Source organism: Toxorhynchites rutilus, chromosome 3 (assembly GCF_029784135.1).
Source record: "Toxorhynchites rutilus septentrionalis strain SRP chromosome 3, ASM2978413v1, whole genome shotgun sequence".
Taxonomy (NCBI): Eukaryota; Metazoa; Arthropoda; class Insecta; order Diptera; family Culicidae; genus Toxorhynchites; species Toxorhynchites rutilus.
Window position 1 is genome coordinate 9,579,513 of NC_073746.1, and position 11,917 is coordinate 9,591,429.

The 11,917-nt window shown below is 36.0% G+C and overlaps 1 protein-coding gene across 1 annotated transcript; it reads left to right on the plus strand.

Moving 5' to 3' along the window:
- The first annotated feature begins 9,877 nt into the window (after positions 1-9,877).
- LOC129772857 (uncharacterized) lies at positions 9,878-10,736 on the plus strand. Its single transcript, XM_055776374.1, has 2 exons — positions 9,878-10,018; positions 10,131-10,736. Exons 1-2 carry the CDS (start codon positions 9,878-9,880, stop codon positions 10,734-10,736), a joined length of 747 nt encoding a protein of 248 aa, XP_055632349.1.
- The last annotated feature ends 1,181 nt before the right edge of the window (positions 10,737-11,917 follow it).

Genomic DNA, 11,917 nt, shown 5'->3' on the forward strand with positions numbered 1-11,917 from the left:
GACAACCCATGATTCTATGTTGTGTTTTACGATCATTTTCACAACTCGGACACCAGTGCAGATACCCGGAAAAAAGTACTGCTGATCATTTCCGCATATCTGCTCTCGCACTGAGATGACGTCACCGTATGCGGAGAGGAATTTAGTGATGGCATCATCCGACACGTCTTCAGACAAATCGAATAATTTGACCTCCACTGCACCATCCTCCATCGTTATTCGTAGGGGAATCGTCACCCCTCCTTCCACTGTCACCTCGTGTTTTCCGTCGTGTTCTTCGCACACTTTTTGTGCCAGCGCCAGATCGACTACCTTCACGAAGGCACATCCGAGGCTTCGGCTACATTGGATTCTCGTCACTTCACCTGGTTTCAACCCCAGAATAGTTCCTATGAAATTCTGCACTTTCGTGTAGTCCGGCTTGCGCGGCAACATCGCATAATCTATGCGGAATGTATTTTCGCGCCGTACCATCACTGAGCCGTAGTATGCGGAAACACACAACTGCTCGGCGATGAAAATAACGCGGCGAAACGATTTAGCTTGTATAGACTTCCTGGTTTAGCTTAAGAGAAAACACGTCTGCTTGGCTCGGAAGATGAGCGCTAACTGATACAACCCCTTACATTGTTTTAACCCTCCCACTTCATCAGCTTTCAACTGTTCTGTTCTATGAATATTGATATGAGTGTAAAATCAAAGTTTCGAAAACGAAAGCGTTACGCCGGAGATCGAGATTTTGAGCGTTAATAGCTCCTAAACAACTGAACGAAATGGTATGACAAACACCTCATTCGAAAGATAAACTGTCTACGCGTTATATACTTGTTACCTTTTGATCCAAAAACTTGTTTCAATAGCCTTAAAATTGCTTTTAAAATAGGCTATTGAACTCACCATATAAGCGAGCGCCGTTCGGAAATCCACTCAGTTATAATTGAACAGCGATTTGCGATTGGAGCATGTTGTCGCTGTCATGGTGAAGCCAACTTCGGTGTCATTAAGAGCCTATTTGTGCACTTCAGGCCAGAAGGGAATCCATCAGGAAGAGAGTGCCACTGAAAAAGCAACCAAGAAAGTACCAGCATCGAAAAACGGTTCCGCTAGAGGCATCAGAGCAGCCGCCACACACACACATACACGCGCGGAACTCTTTTCGTTTGGTTGTTATCCAGCATCGAGAAGAATCTGGAAAGACGTTATCGTTGCTGAAAAATTATCTGCCAGTTCCCCTTGGAATTGAAAATTACATTCAATCGAAAGAGTTTATTTTTATGTTTTCTATCCATATAATACTGTGACCAAACACATTTCGTTTTGTGATTTTTCAATCAAGTGCGATCAACGAAAGACCACGTGGAATAAAAATCATATCACAACACACAATGTATTATGTATTATACAACTTTTGTGTGATTGCTTCTTTTGCTGAATATTGTGCCAGCGTAACGCTCTCGTTTTCGAAGTCATTCAAATTTTCATTTATTCATTCATTCAGAATTGATTCAGATGGAACTAAAAGCAAATGATCACTAAATCAACGATAGTCCTACGTCACCCTTGCGGTTATACCACAGATATAACCCACTTCCTGTTTTTTTCTCCGTTAAAATTTTGTTTAATTGTTAAAAGATAGGCCAGCAAAAGATAGGTTGTTTTATTTTTACGGAGCTCGAAAAAACGTCCGAAATTCGTGTCTCTACACTAGAATACCCCCTTAAATAAATGGTGTATTTGATGAAAATTTCAAATTTTATTTTTTTCTTTGAAACAGTTTTTCTCGCTGCCCTAGAAATGTTGTTTTGATTTTCGCATTACCAAAGGCGCAATAAAGTGAAGTGTTTTTGGGGTTAATTTTTCAAAGGTAAATATGTGTTCTTCCTCATGTAAGGATTATGTTCTCTGAAGTTGAAGTCGATCCCTTGCCTAGTTCTCGCGGTCCGTTAAAGGATTAAGCACGTTATAGGTAATTCAGGGAAAATAACACCTCCCACTCTTGTACTTGTACTAGAATTTGTCTGTCCAGCAATTAGAATGTAAACAAACAGAGAGAAAGAAAGAGATGCGAGCTAGATGTCCTTTCTGTCACTTTTCACTGTATGTATGACGGGTGGCAACAAATATTTTGGAAATTTTTATGAAATTAAAGATACATTATCGGTACTTATTATGATTGCTTGCTGTGGTGGCTGAGAGCAGACAAGCGACCACAAAGCGATTTTTGCATGTTGTGTGAGGTGACATGGACACGTTGCTGTGGGGTGAATTGGTCCTACAGGGTTGAAGCTTTTCTTTGGTCAAATTGATTCCAGATGTTGCGGAATTACAAAAAAAGGATAGACAGACAATGTTGGAAAAAGGAGGAGCTTGAAAGAGCAATGCAGGCCATCAAGGACGAATTTTCTTTGACCAAACATCGAAAGTATTTGAAAATACTCGAACAACAGTGAAAAGATCCATGTATAATTCGAAATGGTCTCAACGCAGTTTCATGGCCTAGCTTCTGGCCAAGACATCTGATATCAATCCCAGATCACTGTTACTGATTGTAATATTACTCCAAATTACTTAACCTTTTTTTCGATGAAACATACACTGGACCAAATCACTCCACAGACGGTTCAAATCACCTCGCATCAAATATTAATGTCCAAAAATCATCTCCTTTATTTTATTACATATTTAGTAGTTTAAAGCTCGGTATAATGATTAAACATTATTGATTGAGAACAGTGGCGTCGACTGGGGATGCGGAGGGGGCGGACCGCCCCCCTCCCTCGGTACACGATTTTAGAGGTGCAGAATGAAACAAATTTGTATGAATAAAAAAAAAAATCTCGGTTGCCACATTAAAGTTCCTAAGTGATTTTAATAGGGTAAACATAATTTAGAACTGAAAGAAAAATCAACACAGAGATATTTTCATTAGAATGAAAAATTTCGCCTTAAGTTTGTGGGTGAGGAGTGCATGTAATGCGTATGTATGTATGTTTCACAATATTTCGCCATCTTTCACGCAGCTTAAAAATTCTATCCTCTCAGAATATGTTTGCTTTCTCGTCGAAAACTGTTCAAGGTATTTTTTTGCTGTGTATAGAGTCGAAGTTCTTGCCTTCAGCTGAATTTTGCAGGGACCTGAACTTGTGATTATCTGCAGGTGCTATATCCGATTAGTTTAGCTGAAGGGATAGCACATTCCAGCTAAACTCGTTGTGTTTATGAAGCGAGTCGTTTCATAAATACAATGGAGATGCATTCCGTTTGATGTTTTTCGGTCAAATTGTGTGGCACTGCCACAATCGCTGATTACTGCCGCTTAATTTCTTCTTCCGGAAGCGACACATTATGCATATAAAATCTGATAACTGTGAATAACTTGATAACTTGAAATAAGATTCTGCAGTGAGAGGAAAAAAAACTTGTAGTATTATCCTCATTGTTCATTTATTCAATTCATTAAATTTATAAATTTATTTCTAATATTGTGGGGCCAAAATATTATCGGAAATGCAGGAGGAATAAATGAACTTTTAGAATAAAAAATATAAATGACATTATAATAAACGACAATTATAAATGTATTGGATGTGTATCAGAACAGGTTTTTTTTTCCACAAATGGTGACAAGTATTTTAAAAAAATATATCGAATAATAATTTTATACAATCGGCCGAAAAACAGACGTTTATGACGCGACACTCTCGGATTTATTTTAAAATTGTATATATGGTCGCAGCTACCTTAAATCATAATTTTCATTGTCAGATGACCAATTTTATTTACGAATGATTTTTAAAAAGACATACGATATCATTGACCTTTTTTGCAAAAAATCAAAACTCGAAATCTTGATGTCTGATTGAAATATGATGTACAGTTGTTGGGAAATTAATGAATTATTTAGAAAAAATTACATTTTAAATACACCGTTAAATAATCCTACTCAAAATTCGAATTTAACATTTAAAAAAAAATTTAATTCGAAACACGACCCCTTCGATATTTAAAAAAATACTTTTCAAAAACCCTGTCTAGTTCAACAAAGTTCAAAGTATAATTGTGCCGTGTCGGTCTCAAGATATGAATTTAATTTTTTCTCAAGATTCCGTTTTTGATATTACTTTTCTTAAATAGTTACGATTTCACAGAGTAAAGGTTTTCTTATAAAAATAATTTTAAAAATATCTAAAGGGTCATGTTTTGAGTTATTTTTAATTTTATTTTAATTTTTAACATTTTTAATATTAAATACGATTTTTTGAGTAAGTTTTTATTAACACTTCATTCACAATGATATTTTTCCTAAATAGTGTATTGATTTTCGAACAACTTTATACCATATTTAAATCGAACATCTAGATTATGAGTTACGATTTCTTCAAAGAAAGATCAATGATAACGCTCTTTTTAAAAATCAATCCAAATTTAAATAGGTCAATAGATAATTAAGATTTTGGATAGCTTCGATCATATGTGCCAAGTTTAAAACAAAATCGAAGAGCGTCAGGTCAGCGGCCGGCTGATTTGACGTGGAATTGCTCATTTTAATAATGAGTTTTTATGAAAATAGCAGAAATGTATAGAGAAAGTATGTGTTAAGGTCACGTTTTTAAGCATTAAAAAAACATCATGTTATTATATTCATTCAAAATATAACGATTTTAAACTGCCTCCGGGCGTGCTAATCTGATAGAGTTATCTTTCTTTCGCGTCAAATTCAAGCTTTAATAAATGTCGACAGTGTATCTTCGAAAAGGCGAATTGGAGGTTTTGATGGGTCGATTAAAAAAACTGCTGAACGTATCAATATGAAACGTCTATTTTTACTGCCATATTTGCAAAATTACAGATGATTTTCTAAAATCCTGTTTTTGACCCTTTTTTGAAATTGATGTATTCGTATTTGCTTTCGTCAAACCAACTAATTAAACTTGTTCAGAATTTGTTTGAATTTTTTAAACTACCTTTCTGTTTGCAGTGCGATCATTGCTCATTGAATTATTCACTATCATTCAAAATAGTCCAAAACTAAAATATCTCTTTATGGAAAGGTCCTATCTTAACCTATTTCTACAATCAAAAGTGAACTTAAAGGTAAATGAACTTATAAACATAGCTAGACTTATAACTAATAATACGATCAATTAGTAGTCATTAATCAAGAGGATTACATTACAGCTTTGAAGCTGCGAGTTAGCTACTAACTGGACGTTTTTTCTAACATCATCCGAACAATGATCCTCAATCCTCAATTCGCGACTTCCAATTAGGGGCATAATTTGGGTTCCAAACTCGTTAGTGTAATCTCTATCAGATTGGAAGACACAGAGCCAGTTTTCAAATGTTAAAATTTGAATGAAACTTTCAAATCATGTTATTTAATTACTTGAAACACGTATTTCTCACTTTTATTCGACCATTTGTTTTTATACTTCCAACATTCCTACTGATTTTTTTCATTATCATATAAAGTTGTCTTCAAAAATAATTTTTATATGAAATTTTTTCCCCACCTACAAAAAAAGCGTTTCTTTTTGAAATAGAATGCAAATTTGAAACGAAAAAGTTAATTTTCATTCATAATTTTTATTTAAAAAACGCGTTCTTTTCGACTGATTTCAATTATTTCAATTATTTTTGACGCTCCCCTAAACCTAGGTAGTGCGGACTGAATCAAAACGGCTGTCAAAAAAGATCCAATTGAAATGTCAAAAGAGATCCAACGATCATGAGTGTTATTTTTCTTATGATAATCAACACTATAAAAGAGGTATTGTTGTCAAGGGCAAAAATAATTAGAATTATAAAATGAACGAGCTACATTTTTCCGTCAATTGTTTAATTAACCATTGCATCTCTGAAAGAGCATCTCAACCTTTCACTGAGCAACGCATTTTTAATCTCCCCTCCCTTTGACATAACGTTTTTTCCGAACGAAATAAAAACAAACGAAGTCAGAGTCACGTAAATGTTTACTCCTGCGATTTGAAAATATTCGATAAAAAGTGGAAGGAAGAGATGCCAGATGATTTTTGAAAAAAAGTCTGTAAAAACATGTGAATGTCTGTTAAAAATGTGGAAAAGTCTGTAAAAGTGTACAGATCTATAGAAATGTTTTTTAACGTTAATTTTCACATATTCATTAATACTTTGTACATCGCGATGCACGTAAGATTGTATTTTGTATATATATACAGCCATTCCATGCCAAACCAATATAGTGATTCTCAGATCTTCGTCAAAAGTGGTAATTTTGTTCTTTATCGCAAAACATTAAACTCGTATTTTTTTATTTTTTCATTAGGGTGCCCATTTCCATTTTAGGGTGATCCAAAAAATTATTTTTTTCCACTTTTTCAAAAATGACTTTTTTCAAAAATTTATAACTTTCGAACCACTTAACCGGTTTAGATGATCGACATATCAAATTCAAGCCAATGAGCTTTAATTGAGAAATATTGAAATTGCAGGTAATATGGATCCTATTTTCGCAATTATTCATTGTAGTCGTTTTTCAATGTATTCATGGCTTTGGACTAGGGGGCGCTTTTTTTCTATATTTTTAATTGAAAGCCGAGAATTTTTACATAAAATATCTCGATATCAAAGATGCTTTTTTTTCGTTTTTGAAATATGATTTTTCAGAACTAATCGATGGTTGGAAAACAATTTTTCCTCATTTTTCCCACTACAAAAAGTCATAACTTTTGAACTATTGGACCGATTCCTATCATCGACATATCAAATTGAAGCTTACGAGTTATTTTTCTATGGAAAAATTTTACTTTTGCGAAAAAATTGAATTTTTCTTTTTTGTAATTATTGATTCAGTTAGTTTTTCATAGTTTTCTCGGTTAAAGATAGGAGCGCTATAATTTTTTATATTTTTCATGGAAAGCTGAGGATTATTTACCTAGCATATCTCGATATCAGAGATGCTATAATTCTCATTTTTAAGTTATAACTTTGTAAATTTAACATGTTTTAAGTCTTCGATCAATATTCCCGCTTCTAGAATCTAAACTTCCCGCAAGTGTGATATTTTTTCAAATTTTGCTTATTGGCTTCCATTTAATATATCGATCATCTAAATCGGTTCAGTAGTTAAAATGTTATGATTTTTTGCAGAATGTTATTTTTGGAGAAAGGGGGAAAAATGATTTTTCGAACCACCGGTTAACTTTGAAAAATCATATCTAAAAAAGGAAAAAATAGCATCTCTGATATCGATATATGTTATGTAAAAAATTCTCAGCTTTCAAGAAAAAATATAAAAAAATATGGCGCCCTCTAGTCCAAAGTCATAAAAAAATAAAAATACGATTACAATCAATAATTACTAAAACATAATCATTTTTTTCGCAAGTTAAATATTTTTCACTAAAAGGCTAGGTCATTAGTTCAATTTTATATGTCGATCTTCTAAATCAGTGATTCAAAAGTTATTAATTTTCATTTGTCATTTTTGGGAATAAGTGGAAAAAATTGATTTTTCGGGCCACTTAATAACTTATGTGTTGTAAGTGTGTTTAAATGTTTCAACAATCTACACATACATACATACACATATATACGCGTTGTTAATTTTTATAAAAATCAGTATTTCTTCGTTGATATATTGGACATCCACCAAGGCTTGCGGTCTTGTCGTTGATGAAATTTATAAGAAAATGCAGTGAATATTTTCCATCCGCCATGCAAGGCTATACAAGTTTTAGATCACCACACGGCCATGAACCATGTCTGTGGTAACAATATCGAACAGTAACCCATATTTCGTCATAAGCAGACCCGAAAGCGAATGTAAGTTGTTGAAAATAGAATGAAAATTTTTATTCGATGTTGTTTAAATACTTAGAAGACATAGTCCTGACCCTAACTTAACTATTCTTCAATAAATCTCCTTGCATTTCAGCAAAACAATCTTATCTAGAACAGAAAATAATTATCAGAGACAATCTTCATTCAAGATTTTTCCTTTCCTGCAGAGAATGCAATTTTTCATTAATTGTGAATAACCGTATTCTCTCTTTCGTCTGCAATGATGTCATGGCAAAAGTACGAGTTTCAAACTTTATACACACCAGATTGGCCAACCAGAAAGACTGCCGGGCCGCAGGTTGAGTATCGCTGGTCTAACGTCATGTGTATTGATATAAACTAAATATAATAACTTTTCTGTATTAAAACTATGGAAAAATGTCATATGGTGAGTCGAATATCTTTGATGTGATGAATAAAGCCTCTTATTTTTCAAAAACCTGTGAAATATTTTTGTATCCAAAAAGTCTACAACAAAAATGAAAAGTGTTTTACAGATGTCTGTAAATTTACAAACATATTTGTAAATCTGGCATCCCTGGTGGTCTGAGAATTTATTGCAAGAAATCGCTTGAAAACATGCATGAATTTGCTTGAAAATGAAGTGGATTGAGTCCGCACCACTTAGCCCTAAACTAGTAAACGAAGCTCAATGCCGTCAACGCAGATAACCCACCCAGCAAACATTAAATCGCATAACAAGCGTATATATAACATCATATGCCCTAAAATTTGGTTGGCATATAATGCGCCTAACTGGCATATGCATGCAAAAGTGGAGGCCATATACATACATGGCAAATGCTTACCAAATTTGTTTGGATGAATATGCAACTTTGACCGGCTATAATAGCGATTATGTTGAAATTGAATTGCGATCTAATATGAATATATTCATGAATTGTCAAAGCACTAAATACGACTTTTGCCATACTCATATATGATTTATTACAGACATAGAAAAAAAAACAAATGGCGCAAAATATTTTCGTAAAATGTTTATTATAGCCTCACGAATCGCCATTTTTATATATGAGTATTTATGTTCGTAGAAATAATAATTGTTTGATTGACTTGTGTTGGGAGTGGAATATGAATGTTTAAAATGACACATATTGATGTTTGGTGAAAACTGCTTCGATGTGGGTTCGAACTCCGGTCGTCTGGATTATCATCCACCAGCTATCTCGCGCGGCTATCTGAAATTTAATTCAACAGCGGTTAGAACTTTCAAGTGCATCAGCATTTCATTGACATTTCAATATGATGTAATATGTTCTTCATTAGGATCTAATATGATTACTGTTCCATGATTTTTTTCAGCATGCAATACAATTTACTACAGTACTGAATCGATTAAAATTATACGCTAATACGACATAAACTGCATCAGCGTAATATACGCATATGATGCGGATTAAATATATTTTACGACAATATACATCATAAAATTGATGTTTATTATACTGAATTGCGACTCAATTTGATAATGGTATATAAAATCGAGTTTTTACATTTTATGCGATTTCAAATATACACGATACATACTTTGATTGATATTATATGCGATTCTGATTTATTCGGATTTCTTGTAAGAATTGGCACGTGCAAAATTATGCGATTTAATGTTTGCTGGGAAGCCATTCAAAACACTGCATATGATTAGTTCTGCGGTGTGCTTCACATCGCAGCCAAACTGGCCACACTTTATTTCAGCAACGCCTTCAGTGACAGATCTGTGAACTAATTTCATTCTTGTTGGGACGCGTCCATTTTCCCCCCGTTTTGTATTCCGCGTTACATTTATTCACGCAATAAAAGCTATACTGAGTTTCATTCCGATAATCTTTCGCTATTTGGTTTCGTGCACTTCATTGGTGACCCCGACGTGATTGACGATTTCGACTATTTTCCAAAAGTAAGGAAACACACAAATAATCACACTTGGGCGCAACCGGCTGTGTGTCAATATTTTTTCTTATCGTTCCATTACGTCATCATCCGGACTGCCACACATAAAAAACTTCGCCGAGGCGCCCATCGGTAGCACCCAAAGATGTCGAATGAGCAACGTCTGGAAGAAGAGATTGCCCGTTTGCAAGAATTGTTGGGAACACAAGCAATCACTACGAATAACGCAGCTGCTACGAACAACGTACCCGACGGTCCAATGGCTGTGAATAAAATCGGCATCAAAGTGGGGCCTTTCTGGAAGCGCGACCCCATCCTCTGGTTCGCCCAAATTGAAGCGCAATTTACACTAGCCGGAATTATTAGAGAGGATACTCGATATTACCACGTCCTAGCAGGTATCGATTCGGAAATCCTCGCGTGCTGCTCGAGACCCACCTGCCGACGATAAATACACTAAAATTAAGGAAAGAATTATCCAAGAGTACAGTACGAGTGAACAGAACCGTATGCAGCAGCTATTACGAGGATGTGAACTAGGAGATCGCAAGCCTTCTCAGCTTCTACGTGAGATGAGGGATCTTGCCAGAGACGTTATCACTGACGAAAAAATTATCAAATCTCTGTGGATGCAGCAGTTACCCGAAACCACCCAAGCCGTTCTTAAAGTATCAGAAACTACACTCCAACTATCACAGCTAGCCGAACAAGCCGACAAGCTTGCAGACATCACCAGGAACCGTGTTGCATCGTCCGTAACAGCTTCGCCAGACAGCACTAACGAGATAGGCTTGGCGGAATTACGAACACGAATCTCCGAAATTTCAAACGAGCTGGCCGCATTCCGTCAAGAACGCAGCAGATCTCGCAACAGAAGTTTCAACAGAGAGCAAAGCTTTCGGAGCGGCTCTCGAGAATATCACCCGTATTGTTACTACCACAGAAAGTTCGGAGCAAATGCAAAGAACTGCCGAGAGCCTTGTCAGTTCAAATCAAAAAACTAGATCAGCTGCAATCGGCGACGGGCGAATGCGGCGTAGTCAGTCAATCCCGTCTAATAATCCACGATCCGACAACTAACTACAAATTTCTGATTGATACCGGCGCGGATCTGTCAGTTCTGCCATGTTCATCACTCCAGAAACTAAAACCAACCCCAGGAATGAACTTGTATGCCGCCAACGGCACCCGCATCGCAACTTATGGTATTGAAGTTTGCAAACCAACTTTTGGTCTTCGCAGAAATTTCCCATGGCGGTTCGTACTAGCTGATGTAACGTCTCCAATACTAGGGGCAGATTTCCTAAAACACTACGGCCTGATGGTGGATTTGCGAGGTGAGTGTCTAGTCGATAAAATGACAAATATAAAAGCACGCGGGCAAATCAATTCCATCACAGAAGGGCTATACGGACTCAAAGCCTTTTCCGATAGTAATGACTATGGCGGTCTATTGAGCGAATATTCCGACGTGACTAGACCACGACTCCCAGATCAAAATGTCAAACACAACGTCAAGCATACTATCACGGTCGAAGGCCCTCCATGTCACTCCAAATTTCGCAGACTTCCACCACATAAACTAGAAGCGCTTCGCAAGGAGTTAAAGTTATTCTTAGAACTCGGATACATCAAACCTTCGAAAAGCCCTTATTCAAGTCCAGTGCACCTGGCCACTAAGACGCTTCAAAACGGTGATATAAAATACAGGCTCGTAGGCGATTACAAGAACCTTAACGACTCTACTATTGCAGATCGGTACCCACTGCCACATGTTTACGATATTTGTCAGACGCTACGAAATAAGACTGTGTTCTCTGTGATTGATCTTGAACGCGCGTACTATCAAATTCCTATGCACGAGAACGATGTTGAAAAAACAGCAATCATTACGCCACTGGGGTTGTATGAATTTCTCGTAATGCCACCAGGACTAAAAAATTCAGGTCAAACATTCCAAAGATTCATTAATAACATTTTCTTCGACATGCCGTTTGTAATGCCGTACATAGACGATTTACTTATCACGTCAGTATCCGAGGAGGAACACCAAAAACACTTACGTTTAGTTTTCGAAAAACTGAGAGAAAACGGACTCCAGATCAATGCGGACAAATGTCAACTAGGGAAAAAACAAGTACGATTCGTGGGACAACTGATCACCACCGATGGCTGCACAACAGTT